Source organism: Oreochromis niloticus, linkage group LG11 (genome assembly GCF_001858045.2).
Source record: "Oreochromis niloticus isolate F11D_XX linkage group LG11, O_niloticus_UMD_NMBU, whole genome shotgun sequence".
Taxonomy (NCBI): Eukaryota; Metazoa; Chordata; class Actinopteri; order Cichliformes; family Cichlidae; genus Oreochromis; species Oreochromis niloticus.
The window spans coordinates 37,401,264-37,427,217 of record NC_031976.2 but is presented as its reverse complement, the minus strand read 5'-3'; the positions used below and the strand labels follow the sequence as shown (position 1 = coordinate 37,427,217).

Here is a 25,954-nt window from a genome sequence, read left to right as displayed (position 1 = left end):
TAGGATAAAAATAGAATACAAATGCTATATACAACTGAGTGAAAAATACAACGGTTGCCAGAAAGATTATTGGACATTTGTGTTATTGCACATGTGTGGATGTGTGTGTTTGATCAGTTAAAGTCTTTGTTGTGGAGTCTGACAGCAGTGGGGAGGAAAGACCTGCGAAATCTCTCCGTCCCACACCGTGGGTGCCGCAGTCTCCCACTGAAGGAGCTGCTCAGTGCTGTCACAGTCTCATGCATGGGGTGGGAGATGTTGTCCAACAGGGATGACAGCTTAGCCGCCATTCTCCTGTCACTCAAAACAATCCCTGATAACGACTATGTTGAGACTGTTCCTTCCCATCCCATGCAAGGCCACCTGGGTTGGCTGGTAGACTGTTTACTTAGCCTGGCAGGGCGAAGGACACTGTCTCCGCTGAACTATGGACACGCATACACATACACTTACACTGATAAGCATACACTGATCCCCCTCCCTTTCCAAACGCCTTCGATGCTTGTTTCCTGCGGGGGAACACGGCGGGTCTATGTGCCGCGCTGGAATGATAGCGCTGTGCAGGGCGGCTGCTGTGTTCGCTTCGGATGACTCCTCACCCCCCACCCAACCCCGTGGCTTGTCATGTCCTTCATAATGTTGTGCTGTGGACATTCATGTGCTTTTTTGTGCAGAGGAGTTTTTTTTGTTTCCTGTTCTCATGCTGTCCTACCATGGAAGCACAGCATGAGTAGGGGTCTCTTTTTTTCCTCTTGTACTTTCCCATTGTAATGTACATTTCAATGTTTTTCTCTAATGCTACCAATCTCCGACCTGTATCCCCATGTAATGTCTGTGTTGTATGTGTAAGGTCGGGGGGGTCCCATTTCACTGCAGGGCAACCTGCATGTGACGAATAAAGCTTTGATTGATTGATTGATTGATTGATTGATTGAAGAACCTGACTGATTTTAGAATATAGATCAGGAGGAGCTATGATCATGGTCTCTGTCTTGTTCATGTTTAAAACAAGGTAATTGTTAGAAAGCCAATCAGAGATTTGAGTTAAACACTGGACTAGGGTGGACAGCCTATCCAGCTGATGAGGCTTAAAGGACATATACAGCTGAATGTCAGCGGCATAGAAATGATAAGACAGGTCACTAAAAGACTGAATAATGCCAGCTAAAGGAAGCATATAAAAAGAAAATAACAATGGACCCAAAACTGAACCCTGTGGAACCCCGCAGGTCAGGGCAGCAGTGTTAGAGGAGAACCTATCAGTCCTAACAGAAAAGGTCCTGTCTGATGTAGGAAGAAAACCAGTCTAAGGCGGTGCCAGATATACCAGCCAGAACCTTCAAACTGTTGAGTAGGATTTTGTAGGATGGTATCGAAGGCTGCGCTGAGATCTAGCAAAATGATCACGGAACAATTTCCTGCATCAGATGCCATTAGTAGATCATTATGGACCCTTAAGAGAGCGGTCTCTGTAGAGTGCTGCTTTTGAAAGCCAGACTGAAAAGGGTCAAAAATCTGCAATCGGCATAGTAGGACCTGAACTGGTTTTCTACAATTTTTTCTAGTAATTTACTTATAAATGGCAATCTTGAAATAGGACGATAACTACTAGGGGAGGTAGGATCTAGATTCTGTTTTTTAACAGAGGGGTTACCTCAGCATGTTTAAAATAGGACGGAACGCAGCCTTGCCTCAGTGAATTGTTGATGATGTATAGAAGTGTGGGACCAATGCTGGTGAGAGTCCCAGACAGGACAGAGGGAGGTAATATATCTAAGGAGCATGATGAGGATTTCATTTTACCTATTACTGCAATTAAGTCATTGAGTATGATTGGAGAAAATGAAGTAAATGACCCGGGACAACAAATGGCATCTTCATAAGGGGAGGCACTTGAGGAGATTTTGGATCTCAAGTCCATCACCTTATTTACAAAGTAATTGAGGAAAGTGCTGAAGTCTTCATCAGAAAGTAACACAGCATGCTGAGTTGGAGGAGAAACAATACTATTGATAGCATCAAATAGAATTCTTGGGTTATTTGTATGACGATTTATGAGATTAATGAAGTAAGAGGATCTGGCCTCTTTGACTGACTCATTATATAAGTGAAGAAGTTCTTTGAAGTGTTCCCGATGGGCAACCAGCCCAGTGGACTTCCAGAGACGCTCTGCTTTTCGACAGGAGTGTCGAAGACCACGGGTTTGATTATTTAACCATGGTGTGCAGGAACTAACAGAGCAATGACTAGTTTTCAAAGGAGCAACCTGATTAAGAATGCCAAGATAGTGTTCATTAAAAGAATTAATAAGGATGTCAACATCATCAGAAGAAGGTTTAAAATTAAAAAGAGAAGAAAACTTTAAATTGACAGAGTCATCAATAAAGCGCCTGCGCCTAATAAAACTTTGGGGAAGAGACTCTGAGTTGACAGATACATTAAAAAAGACTGACTTATGGTCGCTAAAACAACATCATTTAAGTTCATGTGGTCAAGGGAAACACCACAGGTGAAGACCAAGTCCAGAGTATGCCCAGCTGTGTGAGTAGGACCTGATACATGCTGAACAAAATTGAAAGAGTCCATAATGCTCAGGAACTCCTTAGTGGTACTGTTTGATGAGTCCTCTGCATGAATGTTGAAGTCACCAACAATGATGACCTTGCCCAGTTTAATCGTGGAAGTTAAAAATTCTTGTAGGTCTGACAGAAAAGACACAGCAGACCCAGGTGGACGATAAATTAAAATGCCGTATATGGGCTGTTCTCGTCCAATTTTTATCATAATCATCTCAAAAGAGTTGTAACAGCTCGAGGAGATCATCTGGCATAAAAATGTCTTTTTAAAAATTACCGCTGTTCCACTTCCTCGTCCAGATATCCGAGGTGCACAGAGAAAAGAACAGTCAGCGGGACAAAGCTCTAAAAGATGTGAGACTTCATTCTCACGCTGTCACGTCTCAGAGATAAACATAAAATCAAGCTTCTTCGTACAGAACAAGTCATTTAAGATATAAGACTTGTTGGCAGTTGAGCGGGCATTAATTAACATCCATTTAACGCTGCGACCCACCGGGACAGGGGTAGAGTTTCCAGGAACAGAGTTCGTACTATGCTGTCAGGATCCTGGGTCTCCTGACCCAGCGTTTTTAGTTCCTTGTGATTTTTGTATTTTGTACTTGTGTGAGTTAATCTGTGGTTTCTAGTTTTGATCCCTTGCCCTTCATGTTTCTCTGTGCCCCCTCTGTTCTGTGTAAGTCTGTGTTTCTTGGTTTGTGTCTTTGCATGTTTTGAGTTTTTTGTGTTTTCTGTCACTCGGTATTGTGAATTATGTTCTCATGGTTGGTCTTTTGTTACTCCCTCGAGTCTAGTTTCTTGTGTTCCATGCTTAGTATTTCCCTCTGTGTATTTTGGTTAAGGTCTGTGTCTTATGTGAATGTGTCCTGCTTTGCTTCCTCGTCTCGTCAGTTCTGATTTCTCCCAGCTGTGCCCTCCTTCTGTGTCTCATTCCCCTCGTTACTTCCCAGTGTATTTAAACCCTGTGTTTCTCTGAGTCAGTGTCGCGTCGTCTCTCAAGCTGTGTGTTTCCTCGTGTGCCTCTCTGTAACTTGTAGTTCATATTTTTCCCAGTGTAGCTTAGTTTTGAATGACTTTACCCTGCCAGCAAATAAAGCTGAGTTCTTTGTGTTTAAACCTCGTGCCTGAGTAACTGCCACACAGCGCTTCCTGACATTTGCAGTAAGCTGCGCAGCAAAACGGGGTTCCTGCTGCGATGAGGCATTGCTTTCCATGCTTTCAGGTGAAAGCCTGGGTGGTAAACACAGTGGGTTGTGGGGATTAATCCAGCTCCAACAAGTCTCAGGCGGATCTTACCGCTAGCAGCCCAGGAGTAAAGCCCCCGAAGATCTGCCTCTTTCCGAAGATGACGGAGCAGGACAAGAAAGCCGGCTCTCTTCCCCTGCTTCCTCCGACGAGGCCTCTGAAGCAAAAATGAGCTGACCGGCAAGAGTGGAGGTAAACCGGGTGCTGCGTCGCGCTCAAGCGGCGGTGGGAAAACACGTGTTGACAACTTTCAGAGTCAACACGTTTCGTTGACTCTGAAAGTTATCCATAGCAGATTTGATCGCCAGTAACGCATGGCGATCATAAATCCAAAGGGAGATGACACCGGACAAACTGTAGCAAGAACACTTCATAACATATAAAGTAAACAAACACATGGATGAAGGCAGCGGCACAGCCAAACACAGGCGCCATCTTGCCCTCCCCCTCCCTGTGACATTTTTGGCTTTCTGATAATCAGTAAGATTTGTGACATATTTGAAAGGATGACGACATTTGCAAATAAATATTCACGCCTTAAAACAAACAGAAAATCCAGACTGACACATAATGCTTTTTTTTTTTTTTTTTACCTTTTCTACACATTAAGATCATACAATGAAACTGTTATAGTTTACACTGTCAGAATATTAGGCTGCTATACCTCTACCAACATCCCAGCCATCATCTTGCTCATCCTGATATCCGCTCACCATTTCTCTAAAGCTGAGTCCAAAACTAAGTTTGTCTGCACATATTTTTGAAAGTGTTCTTTTTGTCATGAATGGCTGGATTTGTTAATCTAAACTTTTGCCCCCCCCCCAAGCTTGTGCTTGTGCCCATGTATTTTTTCATGATTCACTCTTCCAGGCCAGCTCTTATAAACTCAGACCTGGCCACCAGATGCTGACCTTAGAGCTCCCCTCCCATGTCTGAGTTCAGTTCTAAAATCTAAAGAGGAGCGGATCTGACAGACTTACGATGCTTCTAGATGAGAATACTCTTAGAAAGGTGTTTGAATTCACTGAGAAGGCTTGTCTAGCACAGGACACGAAGTCTAAGACCAGGCAACAGAGAAAGTTTGTCGTACTTGTTGTATGTCGGAAACCACAGCAAAATACAGAGAGTGTCCTCAGCAGCCAGAAGAGAGGATGCCACACCGAGGATGTGGACAAGTGGGTGAAGAATTTGTCTGCCAGACAGCTCTCCCAAGCAGAGAAAAACATCCTTGCTAAAGGGTTACTACCAAATCACTCATGTACCGGTCCGTGAGTCGTTTGGTATCGGGCCGCGATAGTTGGCTTGGGTGTGAAATTTATGGTTTTCAGGGTTTTTATCAGTTTTTAGCATTATTTTCTTATCGTGTTTATTGTTAACTCTGTTTCCCTGGGTCTTTTCCTGTGTGGTATGAAAAAATTTTCTTTTTTTGGTACCGTAACTGGTTTTATTTTGTTGTATTTATCTGCGACACCTTAAAGGCCAGTTCATGAAAATATAGTCGGACATAAACCGGTCCGTGGCGCAAAAGGTTGGGGACCGCTGTGCTAGTGGAACTGATCACAGCCACAGAAACAGCAATTCGAAATAACAACAACTCTGCAGATGAGGCAGCAATGCAAAGCCCGCAGCATCCAACATCAGCATGGAGGAGAGGAAGGCACTCACATCACTTAGTAATGAAACAACATTATCATCCTTCCAGCAGACAAGGGTAGGTGCACAGTATTGCTAAACCAGAAAGACTATCATGAGAAAATTTTGTCACAGCTCAGTGACGAAAATACTTACGAGCCCCTGAAATGAGATCCAGGAAGTGGTTACAGGAAGAGGGTGATAGACTGTCTGAAGCAGTTAGAACAAGACAAGGCTATCGACTGGACCTCATACCACAGGCTGTACCCAGGGGAGTCTACACCAGGGGTCCGTTCTTCGTACCTCGCTTACTACATCCAAGATCAAATCATCGCGCCAACTTTGAGCTCGCTATTCCGGTTCTCCGAACACACCTGTTGTTGACGATTAGTACAGCTGGATGAAGTAATGTGAGATCACTGGGTGGCTGAAAAGGGGCTACGCATCGATAGTAGAAACATTGATCGGCAACCCTGTGATTGGTCGGCGAAGATGTCGAAGGAGCGAGCTCAGTATTTCACGGCAGCAGAGCAAGAACTCTTGATTGAGGGATTTCAGGAGTTTCAGAGTTTAATTAAAACGCAGGGGAACACTGCAAAGGCTGCAAAAGCAAGGAGAGAGGGCTGGCAGAAAGTTGCTGACAAATTAAACTTGTAAGTAATTTATTATATTATATTACATTATATCCTCTTTCACATTGGAGCCACAACAGGACCCACTAGAACATGGGAACAAGTGAAAGTGAAATATAAGAATATTCTACAGAATGGTAATATTTATCACTTATATTGCTTTTAGTCTCTTGAAAAGAGACCCTGAAATAATCTGTTTGTTTATAACAGCAACCAAGAAAAGGGCAGAGCAAATAAAGACAGGTGGTGGTCCTGCACCCCCTCGTCACACCCCTTTTTGTACTGTGACATTTATTGACATTGTGGGTTTTTTTGTGTGTAGTTTTACATAACACTCCATCACTTTTACCTGTTCCCATGCAAGGGGTGACTGAAGCATGCACAGTAAGTTGGGATATATATATATATATATATATATATATATATATATATATATATATAGGGAGAGAGAGAGAGAGAGAGAGAGAGAAAGTAAATAATACCCTCACGAGAGAATCGATATCTCTCTATGAGCACACTGTCGCGCTGAGCTAAAGGATCCTGTCTATCCCGCAATATACGCTGAATTCTGTAAACTCTCCTTATCAATCTTGCACCTTCCTTGCTCGCGTACAAACGGACAGGACATGGCTGCAACAGACTTCCCAAATCCACCTTCGCTTTTATAGCCGTGGTCTCTCATCTTGATTGCACGTAGTAATTTACTATTACTACTCTAAAATATGAATTACATCTGAAATAATCAAATACATGTAATAGAATGATTAATAGTACATTTCCCTTTTTTTAGGAAATGACCTGTATGTATCTGTATGAAATCAATAAAAGAATCAAATGCTGCATTATCTTTAGTTACATTGATGATATTTATTTATGGAAAAACAGTGGCGAAATATCGCTGTTGCTTTCGTATGAATGAAGCGGACATACCTGAGTGGCCGCGATCTAATCCTGTTTACATAAAGTAAACCTGTTCCCGAGCAGGTTTACGCTTACGGATCTGTTGCTATGACAGCAAGTCCCGGATGAGCTTCGGAGAACCGAACGATCCAAGATCACGCGAAATCGTCAACAATCAAATCCGGCTAATTTACTTAGCGAGGTACGAAGAATGGACCCCTGATCTACATCGTGACTCATTATACCACTTGTTTTTTTTATCTTTTTGCAATTCTAATAACTCTAACCGAGTTAGTAGCTGGCAACAGTTAAGACAAACATTTTCCTGCTCTCTTAGCAACTTTTGTTAGCTGATTAATGCAGACTGAATCATTCATCTTTCTTAACAGACCAAAGGCCACTCAGTACCTTGTTCTGCTTGTGCATCATGGTGTTTGGATGGTGCTAACTTTCACATCTATAGTTTCATTGTTGTGTAACATGACTTATTTGTACTAAAGAGGTAAATAATACCTGCAGGTTAGGTTGTAACTCGGCAATGAATAAATGTTTTTTCAGTGGCTGCTGTTGTCTCTGCAGACCCCTGCAGGCGTGCAGAGGAGTGCGCCTTCATCCAGGAACCAGTGGTGCCTCAGCAGGTGGATGTGGACCTGGTCATGGTGCTGGACAGTTTCGGGGAGATCCAGGCCGATGAATACACCGGTGCTCAGCAGCTGCTGAGCTCTGTGGTGGAGCAGCTGGCCGTGAGTCCACAGCCCCGCCGCCAGGCCCGAGTAGCTCTGGTCCAACAGAGCACCAAGGTGGAGTTCGGCCTGCAGACCTACCAGAACTGTGAAGACGTACATGATGCAGAACATGCAGCAGCAGGGCGGCTCTTTGGCGCTGGGACAGATGCTGGACTACACCCTGAGGGAGGTGCTGCTGAAGGCCGGCCAGCCGCGCAGCAAGAGGGCCGTCCTGACTGTGGTGGGCACCAAGACGGCCTACAGGGACCAGGCCAAGCTGCGCTACATCTCCCAGAAGGCCAAGTGTGAGGGGGTGGCGCTGTTTGTGGTGGCGGTGGGTGATCGTTATAAACGCAGGGAGGTGGAGGAGCTGGCCAGCGTGCCGACACAGCAGCACCTGATCAGATTCAACAGGCTGAAGGCCGACGAGCAGGGCTACGCCCAACGCTTCATCCGAGTCTTCCTCTCCGCCCTCAACAGTAAGAGCGCGCTCAGATCTCCTTATCGTCACTAACCAGACACATGCTGACGGGCTGTTTGGGTTTATTTCAGAGGGACTCAACGCTTATCCTCCACCCCCATTTAAACTGACCTGCAGCCAGCTGTCAGAGCCAGACGACACTCTGGACACAAACAGGTAACACACACTTCCTACAGACTCACACTGAGCCTCAGAGGGAACAGCTTCCACTGACTCACACAGCTTTGTCATCGAAGGTCAGCTGGTCAGAAACAAGTCTGTAAAACTAGATGACCGGGTTCAACATGGAGTCAGTGATTCATTGAGCAGCATTTCAGCCAAATATCTGGTGTACAGATACATCGTCCTCTCATTAATCTGTCTTCAGTGGGAAGATACTGCTGGAATTGTTTTCCTCAGATAAGAGCAGACGTCCTGGAAGTATTTGTTTGTTGATTTAGGCTGACTGTTTTTTTAATAAATGTTCAGATTAGATTTGTGCTGGGCTCAGCACCAAGACACATCAGAGAAATAACTTTATTTATATTTATCTGTAATATTTTCTGAGATGCATCAAGAATATCAGAAAAATTCAGCTAATTCATTCACCACACTTGTGAAAGCAAAACTCCCGTTTATGAGGAAGAAACGTCAGGCAGAACCAGGCTCGGGAGAGGCGGCCATCTGGGGACGAGGGGAGGAAGATGATAGGATATTATGGTCAACAGCATTGAACGCAGCACTGAGGTCTAGCAGGACAAGCACAGAGATGAGTCCACTGTCAGAGGCCATAAGAAGATCATTTGTAACCTTCACTAAAGCTGTTTCTGTGCTGTGATGAGCTCTGAAACCTGACTGAAACTCTTCAAATAAGCCATTCCTCTGCAGATGATCTGTTAGCTGTTTGACAACTACTCTTTCAAGGATGTTTGATATGAAAGGAAGGTTGGAGATTGGCCTATAATTAGCTAAGACTGCTGGGTCTAGAGATGCTTTTTAAGTAAAGGTTTAACTACAGCCAGCTTGAAGGCCTGTGGTACATAGCCGATTATTAGAGATAGGTTGATCATATTTAAGATCGAAGCATTAATTAATGGCAGGACTTCTTTGAACAGTTTTGTAGGAATGGGGTCTAAAAGACACGTTGATGGTTTGGAGGAAGTAATTATTGAAGTTAACTCAGAAAGATCAATTGGAGAAAAAGAGTCTAAATGAATATCACTGTATTAAAAGTAGCTGTACATATTATTCACCTGTGAGATGGTTATGAGTAATTTTTTCTCTAATTGTTAAAATTTTATTTGTGAAGAAGTTCATGAAGTCATTACTAGTTAACGTTAAAGGGATTGTTGGCTCAGTAGAGCTCTGACTGTTTGTCAGCCTGGCTACAGTGCTGAAGAGAAACCTGGGGTTGTTCTTATTTTCTTCAATCAGTGATGAATAGTAAGATGTTCTGGCTTTGCGGAGGGCTTTCTTATAAAGCAGCAAACTATTTCTCCAGGCTAAATGATGATCCTCTAAATTTGTGACACGCCATTTCCTCTCCAGCTTACGAGTTATCTGCTTTAGGCTACGTGTTTGAGAATTATACCACGGAGTCAGGGACTTCTGATTTGAGGCCTTAGTTTTCACAGGAGCTACAGTATCCAGAGTCGTACGTAGTGAGGAGGTAAAATTATTAACAAGATGATCGACCTCTGTTGGAGTAGCGTTCAGATAGCTGCTCTGCTCTATGTTGGTACAGGGCATTGAAGATGATAACAGTGGGTGGATTATATTCAGGCTTCCAGAAACTGACGAATCAGGAAAACATGGGCTTTTAAGACGAGACAAAACACAAGAAGCTTACTTCAGACAGTTGGTTCAGACCTTGACAGGCTGGTTTTCTCAGAAATTTGACACATCTGATTAGTCAGAGTGATGTGAAATAGATTTTTTTATTTTCTATTTTTATTGCCCTGAGCTGCATTTTAAAAGCCTGTCATGGTTCTCAGTCTCTAAAGTGTAAGCAAACAATTATTAAAATCATTTAGTCTGTCTGCTTCAGTGGGAAGATGGACTTCTGACTATAAACTGAAGTTGGCTGTTAAAATGTATCATCCAGAAAAATACTGGTGATGACTCAGCGAGTTTCTTCTGCTCTGTGTCCAGTCAAAGTGAGGCAGAGCTGGAGTTTCAGGAGCAAACGACGAGCATCAACAGCACTGTGAACACAGGAGACGACTCACAGTCAGGTAGAACGCACACACACACACTCACGCACACACACACTCACACGCACACACACACACACACTCACACACACACACACACTCACACGCACACACACACACTCACACACACACACACTCACACACACAGTCAGTGCGTCATTATCCAAGATGAGCTCGATGAGCCGTGTGTACTGTAGACTTAAGATAAGATGACCTTTATTAGTCCCACAGGTGGGAAATTTGTTTTGTTACAGCAAAGTGCAAAGTTATGTAGCAGAAATTATAAAAACACTGGAAAGCAATAAAATAAAATACCATATACAATATGTGGCAGCACGAGGTGGAAATAAAGTAAATACTCTTCACAGTTTTAAAACACAACGCCACCCTGGGAATTTCACCCAGAGAATACTGGAAGTAACACTAAATCACCAAAAAGGGCACTTAGGTTCACTATACTCAGTACAGAGACGAGGTTCAATGATAAACAAATTGACAATTTATTAATAATTATTTAAAACACCATATAAAAGCACAATCATAAATATTCATGTACAAATATGCTTAAAAAGGTATTCAGAGCTGAGGCTTACCAGAGGAGGGGCAGGGATGCCACACACAAACTAAAAGAAAACACACCAAGACACAAGTGCAGCACACTATCACACACTCACACTAATAAACTAAACAAGGCAGGTGTGTACACGCAAAGGATCCCACCACCAAGGCACCCTAGTCTCCTCCACGTCGGCGCTCCGCATCTGAATAAAAGAAACAAAGAAAATTTTAATATATCACAACAAACTAATGTGTAACGCTGGGGGATAACTCAACTGCAGGACCACACTGGTGATCTACAGCTAGAAAAAGGGCCTCCCACCAGTGGCGTAACAAAAATCCAAACTACAGATCAAACAACAGTAAAACAACATACAGTCTGGATAAAGCTCTAAAATCAGGAGCAAACGGAATCGCCGTATTGCTCCAACTTGCCGTCTGCACAACTACAAGTTAACGGTCAATCAATATGCACGCCAGCTGACTCCCATAACCGGCGGGCATATGGCTGCTGTCCACGCCGACGTCCACAGTGAAAGCTGGCAGCAGCAGGAAAAGAAATCTCGCAACGGGAACAGACGGTAAAAGCACAGCAAAGCAAAGCAGCAGTACTTCAGTTCGCGTAGCTTGGCGTAAAACTAAGGCCCACACTTCCTGCAAAGTATAATAAATAATTACTATAAAAGAACAATAGAAAGCAGAGAGCGTAACAAAAGTTGATTACGTACCAAGTAAGCCGTGTCATAAAACGTGAGCAGAATGGCTCAGAGGAGGCTTCTACAGCTACGACCTACAAACAATAGCCGTTTACCACCAAGTAAGGTAATATACACACTACAATGAGTAAACACCTACCAGCCGCGATGGAGGCTTCAGAAGAGTAACCCGCAAATGATCTCGGCAACACCAAAGGGAAGTCAGGTGACCAAAAAGGAGATCACAGGTAAGCGATCCAGGGACACTCAAATGGCCACTATTTATACTAGCGCCCCCTAATGCGCCAGGCTGAAAGTGGGTTGGACAACATTTGGAAAGTTGGATAACATTCATCCTGCCACAAATAGAATAAAATGGAAATACAAATACTATATACAACTGAGTAGGAAAATACAAAAATACAACTTCGTCAGAAGAAGAATTGCACATATAGCAGTCTTATTGCACATGTGTGGATGTGTGTGTTTGATCAGTTAAAGTCTTTGTTGTGGAGTCTGACAGCAGTGGGGAGGAAAGACCTGCGAAATCTCTCCGTCCCACACCGTGGGTGCCGCAGTCTCCCACTGAAGGAGCTGCTCAGTGCTGTCAGAGTCTCTTGCATGGGGTGGGAGATGTTGTCCAACAGGGATGACAGCTTAGCCGCCATTCTCCTGTCACTCACCACCTCCACTGGGTCCAGAGGGCATCCTAGAACAGAGCTGGCCCTGCGGATCAGCCTGTTCAGTCTCTTCCTGTCCCCAGCAGACCACACCATAAAAGATGGCTGAGGCCACCACAGAGTCATAGAAGGTCTTCAGGAGTGGGCCCTCCACTCCAAACGACCTGAGTCTCCGCAGCAGGTACAGCCTGCTCTGCCCTTTCCTGTAGAGGGCGTCCAGTCCTGTTTGTTGTTCAGATGAACACCAAGGTACCTGTAGCTGTCCACAGCCTCAATGTCCATACCTTGGATGTTCAGTGGTTGCAGTGGAGGATGTTTGTGCCTGTGGAAGTCTACCACCAGCTCCTTGGTTTTACTGGCATTGATCTGGAGGTAGTTCTGCTGGTACCAGTCCACAAAGTCATGGGTCTGTTCTCAGTACTGTCGTCCCCATCAGTGATGAGGCCGACTATTGCAGAGTCATCAGAGAACTTCTGCAGGAAGCACTGGGTGGAGTTGTGGGAGAAGTCTGCAATGTAGATGGTGAAGAGGAACGGAGCCAGAACCGTTCCCTGTGGGGTCCCCGTACTGCAGACGACCCTGTCCGACACACAGCCCTGAGTCCTCACATACTGTGGTCGGTCGGTGAGGTAGTCCAGAGTCCAGGTAGTGAGGTGATGGTCCACTCCCGAGTTCTCCAGCTTGTCCTTCAGGACCGAGGGGAGAATAGTGTTGAAGGCACTGGATAAATCAAAGAACATGATTCTCACAGTGCTCCCAGCGGTCTCCAGGTGAGCGAGGGAACGATGTAGGAGGTGAATGACGGCATCATCCGCTCCAATGCCAGGCTGGTAGGCAAACTGAAGTGGGTCCAGTGATGAGCTCACCAGGTGCCGAAGCTGAGCCAGGACCAGCCGCTCCAGGGTCTTCATCAGGTGGGATGTTAGAGCCACCGGCCTGTAGCTGTTGAGGTCCTTGGGGCGTGAAGTCTTTGGCACTGGAACAACACAGGAAGTTTTCCAGAGCTGTGGGACTCTCCCCAGCCTCAGGCTTAGGTTGAAGAGGTGCTCCATCACCCCACACAGTTGGTCCGCGCAGGACCTGACGACCCTCGAGCTGATGCCATCTGGACCCGCTGCCTTCTTGGCTTTAATCCTCCTCAGTTCCCTCCTAACCTGGGTGGTTGAGAGAGACAGGCTGGAGCCTTGTGTTGAGTGTGTATTGGATGCTGTTGTTGGGGTGGGGAGGGGTGAGCAGGGTGAATAGAGGAGGTGTGAAGTGTCTGAGGTGTCAGAGGTGGAACAGCAGCAGTGGGGGTGGGTGAGTCTGCAGCCGATGTTGGAGACTGCCTCATGGCTGAATCAAATCTGTTGAAGAAATGATTCAGTTCATTTGCCCACCTCACATCCCTCCCAGGCAGAGAGTTCTGATGTTTGTGGCCTGAGATGGTTCTGAGGCCTCTCCAGACTTCACCAACGTTATTTTGCTGAAGCTGGTTCTCCATCTTCTGCCTGTAGCTGTCTTTCCCATTCCTTATCAGTCCCCTCAGCTCTCTCTGCACCCTTTTCAACTCCTCCTTGTCTCTGGATTTGAAGGCCCTCCTCTTCTGCTTGAGGACAGCTTTAATTTCTGGGGTAATCCAAGGTTTGTTGTTGGAGAAACACCGTACAGTCCTGGTAGGTACGGTGTTAGCCACACAGAAATTGATATAGTCAGTAATGCATGTAGTAAGGCTGTCGATGTCCTCTCCGTGGTCGTCACAGATCACCTCCCACACAGTCGACTCAAAACAATCCTTAAGAGCCTCCTCGCTCTCCTCAGACCATCTCTGCACTGTGTGGGTGGCTGGTGGCTCCCTGCACACTAAGGGCTCATACACAGGGACAAGGTGCACAGGGTTATGATCAGATCTGACCAGGGGAGGGAGAGGTGATGAACTGTATGCCTCTTCTGCATTGGCATACAGTAAGTCCAGTGTTTTATTGTCTCTGGTTGGGCAGGTCACATACTGGGTGAAGGTGGGCAGTGTGGAGTCCAGTGAGGCATGATTGAAGTCCCCTGATATTATGAGAAGGGCTCTCGGAGATTGTGTTTGCAGTCTGCTGACCACAGAGTGGAGAGAGTCACAGGCTGCATCTGCGTTGGCCGAGGGGGGGACATACGCTGTTATCGCGATAACATGCGAGAATTCCCGGGGCAGGTAGTACGGGCGCATGCTAACGGCTAACAGTTCAATGTCTCTGCTGCAGAGTTGTTCTTTCACAGTGATGTGCCCGGGGTTACACCATCTGTCATTCACAAACACTGCCAGTCCCCCTCCTTTCCTCTTACCGCTGTCTCTCGTCCTGTCCGCTCGCAGCAGCTGGAATCCCGGTATCAGATCTCTGCAAAGAAAACCTAAAACTGTCCTTATGAAATAAATGAACATCATTCTTCGTCAAACCCTGGTGCTTTTTACTGTGACTTTAAACCTGCCTCATTTTCCTCACAAAGCCATCTTATTGGTCAGATGTCTCCAGTTTGCTGAGGTGAAGCCGAACAGAACAGCAGCTACAGCTAACTGTGTTTTACGTCCGCCTGTAATAATAATGAAGACTTTAAGTCTGGATACAGTTCAGAGTTCTGAAAACATCCTCCAGCTGTTATGAAGGGGAAATTATCTATAGCAACAAAAACAGCTTTAGTATCAGGATGTAAGCATGTTTATCTCTGCTTGTGACGAAGGACAGCCTCTTCAAGTGACAACCAATCAAAATGCTCCCTGATGGGGAGACTACTAGTGGTCAGTGTGAAAGCGGGGTGGAAACAGATGACTGATGACGTAGAGCTGGTGGTGTGTTGTCATGTTGGGTAAAGAGAGTGTGTGTTTGCTACAGTCCGGTCTGACTCTCCACGTGGCTGCTGTTGATTATTCTGGTGTCATCAGATGGTTTACGACTTTTTAAGTGCTTACTTGAGTGTATTAAGTAACATGTTAGGCCCACAGTATGAAAGGGACGACGCCCTGCCCCAGGAGATCATTGCAGACCTTTTAAAACAGAAATCTGTCATTTTCATAATAAAGATCTGAATTTATTTTCCAATAATTTGCTGATAGACTGTACAGGCAGAACCCGACACGTCGAGTGCTTCTCTGACTTTATTGGAAATTTGTTTCCAATTAGTTAAAAACAAACAGACTTTAACCACGAATGGTTCAGATTAACTCGTCAGTGAGTCCGCATCATTACAAGCACACACACTCGGATCACTGGCCTGTTTAGGGCTGTCTGTGTTGCTGTTTATTTCTCCCCTGTGGATGTAACTCAGCCTGTGGTGTTGTAAAGTGCTGTAATGAAAGCTGCTTCACTGAAGCTCTGCAGCTTTAACTCACACTCCTGGCTGACTGTTTGGTCTCTGACAGATGTGAACGTGGAGCTGACGAAGCAGCTGCACAGTTTTGTGTCCACAGGTGAGCATCCACCTGCTCTCAGTCACGCTGTCCTTTCTCTTCTTTGCTACGATGACGGGAAGAACGCTCAGTTTGAGAAATGCAGGCAATACACCAGGGGTCCTCGAGGGCCGCTGTCCTGAAACTTTTCCATAGCCATGTCCAAGTTTGTGAGCTGCATCCTCCTGAGGACCCGGCCTTTGCGGTCTACGTGGGCCGGGTCCTCAGAAGGTCGGGTAGGCCGGAAGTAAACGGCTGTGAAATTGGACGGTCTAGCCTTCAGATCAGCGTCACCGCTGTCTCAGAGGAGTTTAATAAACTCGGCCGTCTGCTCCTTGCTATCTAAGATATAACAGGACACTGGAGTAAGTTCTCGACCGTCTCACACTTCAGTTTAATCAGTTTTCTGTTTGACGTTTATTCAGCTGTGAGAAAACCACCCGGGGGATTAATAAAGTTTTAGTTAATCTAATCTAATAACTTTAATCTCAGCCAAACTGATTTACTCAGGAACAAATAAAACACTGAAAAAAGCCAAACAATAACATTTTTAGGTTGTGTAAGTGACTTATATATGACGTTTAACCTGAGTAGCGAAAGTCCGCGGTGATCTGAAAATGATGTGCCGGGAGTTGTGCCGTTCTCGCCGGCTCTAGTGACCCTCGACCTCCCGGTCAGCTATCGAGCTGGTGGGTAACAGACGTCTCCGAAAACGTCGAAGCACTTTTGGAAATATGCGATGTCTTGATAAACCGAGCAGATATTTGAAGTTTACACAGCTGCATTCTCGCCTGAAAATATGTTCAAAGTTTATTTTGAGACCCAGAAAAATTAATAAAAGTAATTTTAAAACTTAGTAGCGGCCGCCATTTTTGGAAACTGGAGTTTGGCTGGGCCGCGCTATGAATTCTGGGATATGGTGGGCCACGAAGGACACACCCGACCCATCCTTCAAATCTGGGGAAAAGGAGGACGCATTTGTCGGCTGCATTCGGAGGAGTCTACGAATTTGGACAGCCTCCATGTGTCCCTGCTGCAACACACCAGAATACAATTAGTAGGTCATTAACAAGAGTATAGAACGTGACTGCATGCTGACGCGGCCCTCGAGGACTGGAGTTTGAGACCCCTGGTCTGCAATCATCAAATTTTTAACTCATTTTATGAATTAACCTAATTAACTGTCTCCCTCAATAACTACTGTAAAATAAAAACCGATATAATTAACTTTGTCCTAGTAAAATGTCCTACATTACTTTTATCAGTTCTATGGAGACAGTCTCTATTGGTTAACCTGTTTCCTCTTTAAAACTTACTCCTGGTTTCTAAGCACACAACTTACACTTCACTTAATTGTCCCTTCGCCACCACAGTGTTTGGGCAATTCACATAACATAGTAATCCTTCAAACTATTGCTGAAGTCCCTCTCATTACTCTTCATTATTTTATGCTCACATTACAGGGAGTGCAGAATTATTAGGCAAGTTGTATTTTTGAGGAATAATTTTATTATTGAACAACAACCATGTTCTCAATGAACCCAAAAAACTCATTAATATCAAAGCTGAATGTTTTTGGAAGTAGTTTTTAGTTTGTTTTTAGTTTTAGCTATTTTAGGGGGATATCTGTGTGTGCAGGTGACTATTACTGTGCATAATTATTAGGCAACTTAACAAAAAACAAATATATACCCATTTCAATGATTTATTTTTACCAGTGAAACCAATATAACATCTCCACATTCACAAATATACATTTCTGACATTCAAAAACAAAACAAAAACAAATCAGCGACCAATATAGCCACCTTTCTTTGCAAGGACACTCAAAAGCCTGCCATCCATGGATTCTGTCAGTGTTTTGATCTGTTCACCATCAACATTGCGTGCAGCAGCAACCACTGCCTCCCAGACACTGTTCAGAGAGGTGTACTGTTTTCCCTCCTTGTAAATCTCACATTTGATGATGGACCACAGGTTCTCAATGGGGTTCAGATCAGGTGAACAAGGAGGCCATGTCATTAGTTTTTCTTCTTTTATACCCTTTCTTGCCAGCCACGCTGTGGAGTACTTGGACGCGTGTGATGGAGCATTGTCCTGCATGAAAATCATGTTTTTCTTGAAGGATGCAGACTTCTTCCTGTACCACTGCTTGAAGAAGGTGTCTTCCAGAAACTGGCAGTAGGACTGGGAGTTGAGCTTGACTCCATCCTCAACCCGAAAAGGCCCCACAAGCTCATCTTTGATGATACCAGCCCAAACCAGTACTCCACCTCCACCTTGCTGGCGTCTGAGTCGGACTGGAGCTCTCTGCCCTTTACCAATCCAGCCACGGGCCCATCCATCTGGCCCATCAAGACTCACTCTCATTTCATCAGTCCATAAAACCTTAGAAAAATCAGTCTTGAGATATTTCTTGGCCCAGTCTTGACGTTTCAGCTTGTGTGTCTTGTTCAGTGGTGGTCGTCTTTCAGCCTTTCTTACCTCGGCCATGTCTCTGAGTATTGCACACCTTGTGCTTTTGGGCACTCCAGTGATGTTGCAGCTCTGAAATATGGCCAAACTGGTGGCAAGTGGCATCTTGGCAGCTGCACGCTTGACTTTTCTCAGTTCATGGGCAGTTATTTTGCGCCTTGGTTTTTCCACACGCTTCTTGCGACCCTGTTGACTATTTTGAATGAAACGCTTGATTGTTCGATGATCACGCTTCAGAAGCTTTGCAATTTTAAGACTGCTGCATCCCTCTGCAAGATATCTCACTATTTTTGACTTTTCTGAGCCTGTCAAGTCCTTCTTTTGACCCATTTTGCCAAAGGAAAGGAAGTTGCCTAATATTTATGCACACCTGATATAGGGTGTTGATGTCATTAGACCACACCCCTTCTCATTACAGAGATGCACATCACCTAATATGCTTAATTGGTAGTAGGCTTTCCAGCCTATACAGCTTGGAGTAAGACAACATGCATGAAGAGGATGATGTAGACAAAATACTCATTTGCCTAATAATTCTGCACTCCCTGTATAACCTCTGTCTAACGAGCTCATAATCTTCTTTTCAATCTAAACAACAAATTTTCTGGAACTGGGCGATTCTCTGCGCTCTACGCTTCTTTTGGGTGCCCCTTTTCTTGGTTCCTGGATTCTCGCCAACCCCTTGTGGTTTTGGTGTGGTGCTGGAATCGTCTCCTTCTCTGGAAAGGACAGAAAACGAAAACAGCTCTCTCTGCTACGCCTCAATAATCTAATATGTTTATCAATTGTTCTTTTAATTATCCAAAGTTACTTCAGACTATCATGTTCTGGGCTCAATCATTTATATGTACTTAGTCTCAATATTATTTATGGGTGTAAGCAACACTTTTGACAACCTTTAACACACTTAAAGAGCCGCTTTCACCGTCTTTCCCCCAGGTGTTTCCTGTTATTGTTCTCTGAAACATCAAGAGCACGTTCTGCAAAAACTGTTGCTTATGCAGGTACAAATTGCAGTTACAAGCAAAAATATGTCTTAAATGAGTCTACATGATGTCTGTGTCTGTCAGCGTGTTATGGATTGACCTTTTACTGCACTCTGTCACCTTTCACAATAGATCATCTCTTTATGAGCACCTTTGCAGTATGTGTAAGAAAATGATTATAACCGCTTATTCTAATAAAAAAGATTAAAGAGAAAACAAACATTTTCAATCAGTTAAGCTTAAGCATATAAGCAATTACTTACGCGTAAGTTTTACCTTACCTAAATTATCAAACACCCAAAAAGTCATAAAATGATCATAAAACCCCTTATTTCAAATTAACCATGAAATCAAATCAAATCAAATCAAATCAATTTATTTATACAGCACTTTTCACAGGATAAAAACCACAAAGTGCTTCACAATAATATAAAACAGAAACACATAAAATACATTAGTAATCAAACATACAGCACAAATCTAATTAAAAGCCAATCTAAATAAATGAGTCTTAAGCTGCTTTTTAAAAGAATAAATACAATCAAGGCAACGTAAAGATGGAGGGAGAGCATTCCACAACCTGGGGGCCACAGCTCTAAAGATCTACCACCTCTGGTCTTAAAACGAGTTCGTGGGACTAACAACAGCCTTTGATTAGATGATCTCAGGCTGCGAGAGGGAGCGTGGGGTTCTAAAAGATCGGAAATGTAGGCAGGGGCATCACAATTCAAAGCTTTAAAAGTCAGTACCAAGATTTTACAGTGAATCCTAAAATGTACAGGAAGCCAGTGTGATGAGCGTAACACTGGTGTAATGTGCTCTCTTTTTCGTGTCTTGGTTAAAAGCCTTGCAGCAGCGTTCTGGACTAACTGGAGACTGTCAAGATTCCTTTTGCTCAAACAAAGAAAAAGACTGTTACAATCATCTAAGCGTGAGGAAATAAAAGCATGAATAACCATTTCTAACTCAGATTTAGACAGCAAAGTTCGCAGTTTGGAGATGTTTCTTAGCTGAAAAAGGCAATTCCTAATCAACTGGCGAGAGTGTTGCTCTAGGGACATGGCAGAATCAAAGATCACACCAAGGTATCTGAGGCTCAGGTGAACAGATGAGCCGAGAGAACCAAGATGCTGTTTGATTACAGATATCTGGTTGTCGGGGGCAATAATTAATGTTTCTGACTTCTCAGAGTTCAACTGTAAGTAGTTGTCACCAAGCCACTGTTCAATGGAAGCTAAACAATTAATTAAAGAGGACAGTTTATGGACTTCCATCGGCTTAAAAGAGCAATAGAGCTGAATATCATCATGAAATTCCCCCCTTTTGACACATCTTATGTGTCACAAACTGAAAATGCTTCACCACATCTTAGGAAACTAAAAGAAAAAGGTTAGTCATATTATTTCTCAGAACACCTCAGCGATTCTCCTCTCGAGTATATTTGCTCCGGGCCTGGAAACCTGTGCTTATCAGAATCAGAATACTTTATTGATCCCCAGGGCAAATTATTTTTCGTTACAGTGCTCCATTATAAACAAACATTAACAAAGACAGACAATACACTAACTAAGAATAGCACAATATATACAGGCATATATATATATATATACATAAAAGTCACTTATTAATAAATAGCTGAAAAAAACGTGTGCAAGAAGGGTGTAGCTGTTGCATTAACGGTGTGTTAAGTGGATGAGTTGTACAGGGAGATGGCCACAGGCAGGAATGATTTCCTGTGTCATTCAGTGGTGCATCATGGGTAATCTCAGTCTCTCACCAAGGAATAAAATCAGTTCAATTATCATGTTAAATCTTTTCAACTCCTGGCTTCATCCAGAGCTTGCCTCCTCCGAACTACCTAGAAACAAGACCTGTGTGTTAACATGAACTTCACATTTGAAACTCAGTTTCCCCCGCTGTCCTTCCCTGACTGATCACAACATGGGGATTTATGTCTTTATTCAGACATTTTTAATATTTTACTATTTTAAAGGGAAGAAAACCTCGGTCCCTTGGAGCAGTGTTTATTATTCCATAACTGTATTTTGAATGTGACAAGTCTACCATTCCCCTATATAATTCCTAAATATTGCTTTGGTTCTGACTATTTTCCTTCTATAAAATTTAATTGACTTCTACAGTGGCCTGTTATGGTTAATGGTAGCATTAATGAAAATAAATTTTCTCCCCTTTAGCATTTGGCATGTTCCCAACAATATAATGTGATACCATTATCGAAACCCAGCCAATAAAACAGAATTTTCTTAAAGCAAACATCAGCAACCCAAAATTAGCAGCCGAAAGGTAAAGTCTGCAGCTCCACACTCTCATGTGAACCTGCACTCTCCCCCTCCAGTCTCTCTCCTCCTGCTCCTGCCAAAAGCAAAGCAAAGCAAAGCATCCACCCTTCTCTTGCCGGCGTGGTGAATTGTTTGTCAACATTTACTCATCCTAACCTTGGTCCAGTCTTTGTCTCAGTGTCATGTCAGTCAACACTTCAGTCCCCATCGTCAGTCCAGTCACACACATTCCTCCACACGCATTCACACGAGATATTGCTGATACTGGAGACTCACGCGCAGCCTATTCCAGTCTCCATCACCAGCAAAATCATTTTAAAAGAAAAAACAATTGTTTATGATTTTGGACTGGATTGACTCGCTGCAATCCTTTTAAACAGGAACTCCCAGGTTCCCACCCGTGACCTTTTCCTCAGCCCATTGTAATCTGGAAAAGCTCACCTTATATTTGCTCCCCCGAAAATGTTTGATGAAATGAAAATGAAAATGAAACATCATCACCATAAGGGTGACACCTGACAGGTTTTCTCTAAGTGCACTGTTACAAAAATAATGGGCCCCTCCTCGACATGTCCGTGTTTAAAACTCCCTCTAATAAAATCAGGGAACAACCCAAACCTAACTGGCAGAATTAACTCGTCACTAAAACAAAACCCCCAAAAATCTTAATCACAGAAAAGTTTTGCTTACTAATCTAACAATATGTTGTGGGAATTAGAACTTTCCGGGCCATAGAAGTTTTGCTCTACTCTTGGCTTAACTGATACTTACATGGTCTGAAATCAGACTTAAAATCACTCCCTCTGTTCATTTTCCCCACATCATATTTCCGTGGTTGCCCTCAGATGCTTCAGCGTCCTGGACAAGTCTGAAGTCAATGGACATAGTTTCACCTGCTAAATACACAGAACATCTTGTTAAAAGCACAACAGTACTATTGCCCATTAAGCACTTTCTAACCACTTTATAACAATGTATCATCACTAAATTATAAATTTCTTCTCCAGGTCTGCACTACTGCACTTAGTCACAGACTTTATTTAATTGTCCTGTGGCTGCTATCATATATTTTACCAAGCAATTCTTCTCACACAGTCAGACATGTTTCTTTCAGTGCAAGCTTCACTCATGCAGTCAGACAGCAAACTTGAGTTGTTCTTTTCTTTTTTCTTTCTCCACTCATTCAACTAATTTGCCTATTTAGTCAGATCTCAAGAATGCATATTCAAAACATTACCACATAATTAAATTGTTTTTCATTTTCCTTTCTACAGTAGTCACTTCTTTTGCTCAATCGGCACAAAATCACTTCCAATTCACTATTTTCGAAATTGTTTTAAGCTTTTAATCACTGGTTTATCTTTTTCCTTTTCACAAAAGTCACTCTATTGTCCTGCAACTCCCTGAGTCATTCCTCAACTTCAGCCTTTAAGTGTGTTAAATCTACACCATTTAGCATTTATGTCATGTATTCACATTCATGAGTGTAAGCTGATCTTCATTGCATCTACGTGTTGTTCTAGTCAGATTAATTCATGCATCTTTGCGCTGAGCTGTGGATTCAAACTGTCTCGCCCCTGATTCTTTCCAAAAATAATTTTACGTGTGCCCATTTCTACATGTTTTCTATTTTTCTATTCATTTATGTATTATTAGTTTATTTATTTCTCTCTCTCTCTCTCTCTCTCTCTCTCTCTCTCTCTCTCTCTCTCTCTCTCTGTGTCCCTGCTGCAACACACCTGAATACAATTAGTAGGTCATTAGCAAGAGTATAGAACATGACTTCATGCTGACGCGGCCCTCGAGGACTGGAGTTTGAGACCCCTGGTCTGCAATCATCAAATTGGTAGGAATCAAGTAAAACATGAGGAATAAATATTCGTCTTAGTCTTTTATGTACTGATAAAAATGATACTATAATATATATTATGAAGCGGTACAGTTTGTTTCTCACACGAAACATATTGGAAACGCCCGGTGTTCAAGTATAAGAAGAAATACAGCACTTATCAAAACCAGTGCTCCCAGTGACATTTTGGGTGCTTCACAGCGACGGTGCTGGAATGAAATATAAATATTAGACAGAAGGAAAAATGACAAACAGGAGAAGTGTGTACATGAACAACAATAACAATTTGCAAAGCGCTCGCACAACAAGAATAGTACACAGTGTGAGTCCACTGTAATGAGCTGTGACTCCAGTTTGAGTCTCTTAAAAGTTAAAGAATAAAATGGAGTTACACCAAGAAAGAGAAGAAGTGCTTTTATCACTCGTCACATGGTGAGTCCAGCCGTGTGAACAGCTGCTTCCAGCTCATTCAGCCCCACAGGTGTCTGCATGCTGACAGGGCTGCGTCTCCTCCTGAGCTCGCATCACGACGGCCTAACAACGAGCCACAAGCTCATTGTCATGATCATTCATGTGCAAACTGTCATGACCACGAACGACCACGAGCACCATTCACAGAGTGGGCGAGTGGCTGTGAGATGTGTTCTTAGACCGTCCTCGGTTCACAGGTGGTCCTTACATAAATATCCTTCGTGACTTCTGGTCGCACATCAACAGTTAAGGCTGCTCCTCATCCACAGCAGCTTAAAGTTCATAATCCATTAAAACTCAAAGCTGCTGACTCTGGTCAGTACGTGCTGAAGCCCCTCCCCCTGTGCCATGGGCAGTCTGGGTTACTTGCTGATAAGTGGCTGGTGAGAAGCTGTCATCAGAGCCGTCTCTTCGTCACACCTCTGGAGTTTGCTCTTGTTATTTTTACCTCATCCTTAGTGGGTTTTATCCAAGTGCACCGCTGTGGAAAGCTGCCACACCCCACAGTTCACAGTCCGAGTTCTGATCATTTCGAACAGAACTCAGACTTTTCTTACAGCCATCGTCACGTTTGTATCTGCTGTGTTATGAGATCTGTTTGAATTCAGGATGAAGAGTTGAGATGATTCCTAATGATACCACGGTAACCTCTTTCCTTCTCGCCTCACGCAGACGCGTGTCTCCTGAGCGAGGACGTCGGCCACTGTCAGGATTACACCGTGTGGTGGTTCTTTGACCACAAACAGGGCGCCTGCTCTCGTTTCTGGTACGGTGGCTGCGGCGGCAACAAAAACCGCTTTGAGACGCAGGATGAGTGCGAGAGCGTTTGCCTGACACCGCAGTGATGAGGAGGTGGAGCTAGGCCGGCGTCCTCCATCAAACACGAGCAACGTGAAGAGCCGGCGACCTGGGAGCAGAAACACACCCAGGATCGTTTAAACTGTTCGAGGACTGAAAACCATCACGTCAGTGTTTCTTTGTCACATGCATGCTATAAGCTACATGCATGCTATAAGCTACATGCATGCTATAAGCTACATGCATGCTACAAACTCTGTTAAAGTTTCTGATTAAAATGTTATTAAAAAGTCAAACTTCGTGTGTCAGTGTCTCTTCCATCTGTCTAAACACATTCAGAAACGTCCTTTCATTCTCAGGTTTCTTTGTTTCTTGATGATGAGTTCAAACTCCTTTGTCTGCAGTTTCAGTGAACACAACCAATCAATTAACTTCATTTAAAATAAGCAGCAAAAAAAGTTCCATTCAAGTTTAGCAGATGGCACCAAATCACAACAAGAGTGTCGTCAAAGTGATTTTTAATGCTTCTCTACGATATTCAGGAGAAAACCTCATCACACAATCCCCTGTGAACAGCACCTGGCGACAGTGGGAAGGAAAAACTCCCTTTTAACAGGAAGAAACCTCCGACAGAACCAGGCTCAGGAAGGGGCGGGGCCATCTGCTGCGACCGGTTGGAGTGAGAGAAGGAAGACAGGATAAAGACATGCTGTGGAAGAGAGACAGAGATTAATAACAGGTATGATTCAATGCAGAGAGGTCTATTAACACATAGTGAGTGAAGAAGAAACACCCAGTGCATCATGGGAATCTCCGGCAGCCTACACCTATTGCAGCATAACTAATGGAGGATTCGGGGTCACCTGGTCCAGCCCTAACTATATGCTTTAGCAAAAAGGAAAGTTTGAAGCCTAATCTTGAAAGTAGAGATAGTGTCTGTCTCCTGAATCCTGCAGCAGCAGCTGCAGCAGCTGCAGCAGCCAGGGTCTTATGATGTTTTAGTTTTGGCACATGAACAGAAACAGTGAGTGAGTGTCTTACTGGAGGACGTGAGCCTTCAGCATCTTTTTAACATCTGCTGGTGTTCTGAAATGAGCTAAAACTGTGTTCTGTTGGGTCCTGATTATTTAAGACCTTGTATGTGAGGAGCAGGATTATAAATTCTGGATTTAACAGGAAGCCAATGAAGGGAAGCCAAAACAGGAGAAATCTGCTCTGTATTTCTAGTCCCTGTCAGGACTCTTGCTGCAGCATTTTGGATTAACGAGTTTAAATCTCTGTGTTCAGGTCAAAGATGCTGAAACATGCAGCAGCTATGCAGCAGCTGTACAGCTGTGCTGTGTTCCTGCC

At 43.7% G+C, this 25,954-nt stretch overlaps 1 protein-coding gene and 1 long non-coding RNA gene across 6 annotated transcripts; one reads left to right on the top strand and one right to left on the bottom strand.

Moving 5' to 3' along the window:
* Positions 1-3,575: 3,575 nt before the first annotated feature.
* On the top strand, positions 3,576-25,259 carry LOC109204142 (collagen alpha-4(VI) chain). 4 transcript variants are annotated; one of them, XM_019364425.2, is made up of 5 exons: positions 3,576-4,013; positions 7,565-8,189; positions 8,263-8,347; positions 10,322-10,404; positions 24,479-24,772. In XM_019364425.2, the coding sequence occupies exons 2-5, from the start codon at positions 7,829-7,831 to the stop codon at positions 24,649-24,651; spliced, it is 702 nt and encodes a 233-aa protein (XP_019219970.1). In that variant the 5' UTR covers positions 3,576-4,013; positions 7,565-7,828; the 3' UTR covers positions 24,652-24,772. The 4 variants fall into 4 exon arrangements, 3 of the variants coding, with proteins under 3 accessions (XP_019219970.1, XP_025767124.1, XP_025767125.1); XM_025911339.1 differs by having other exon boundaries at positions 7,544-8,189; XR_003222116.1 differs by lacking the exon at positions 3,576-4,013 and adding an exon at positions 25,147-25,243 and having other exon boundaries at positions 24,479-24,771.
* On the bottom strand, positions 10,860-12,040 carry LOC109204144 (uncharacterized). 2 transcript variants are annotated; one of them, XR_002063700.2, is made up of 3 exons: positions 11,797-12,040; positions 11,670-11,731; positions 10,860-11,595 (listed from the first exon to the last, which is right to left on the bottom strand). It is a non-coding gene; the product is annotated as an uncharacterized LOC109204144 (long non-coding RNA). The 2 variants fall into 2 exon arrangements; XR_003222117.1 differs by having other exon boundaries at positions 11,670-12,040.
* Positions 25,260-25,954: the final 695 nt, after the last annotated feature.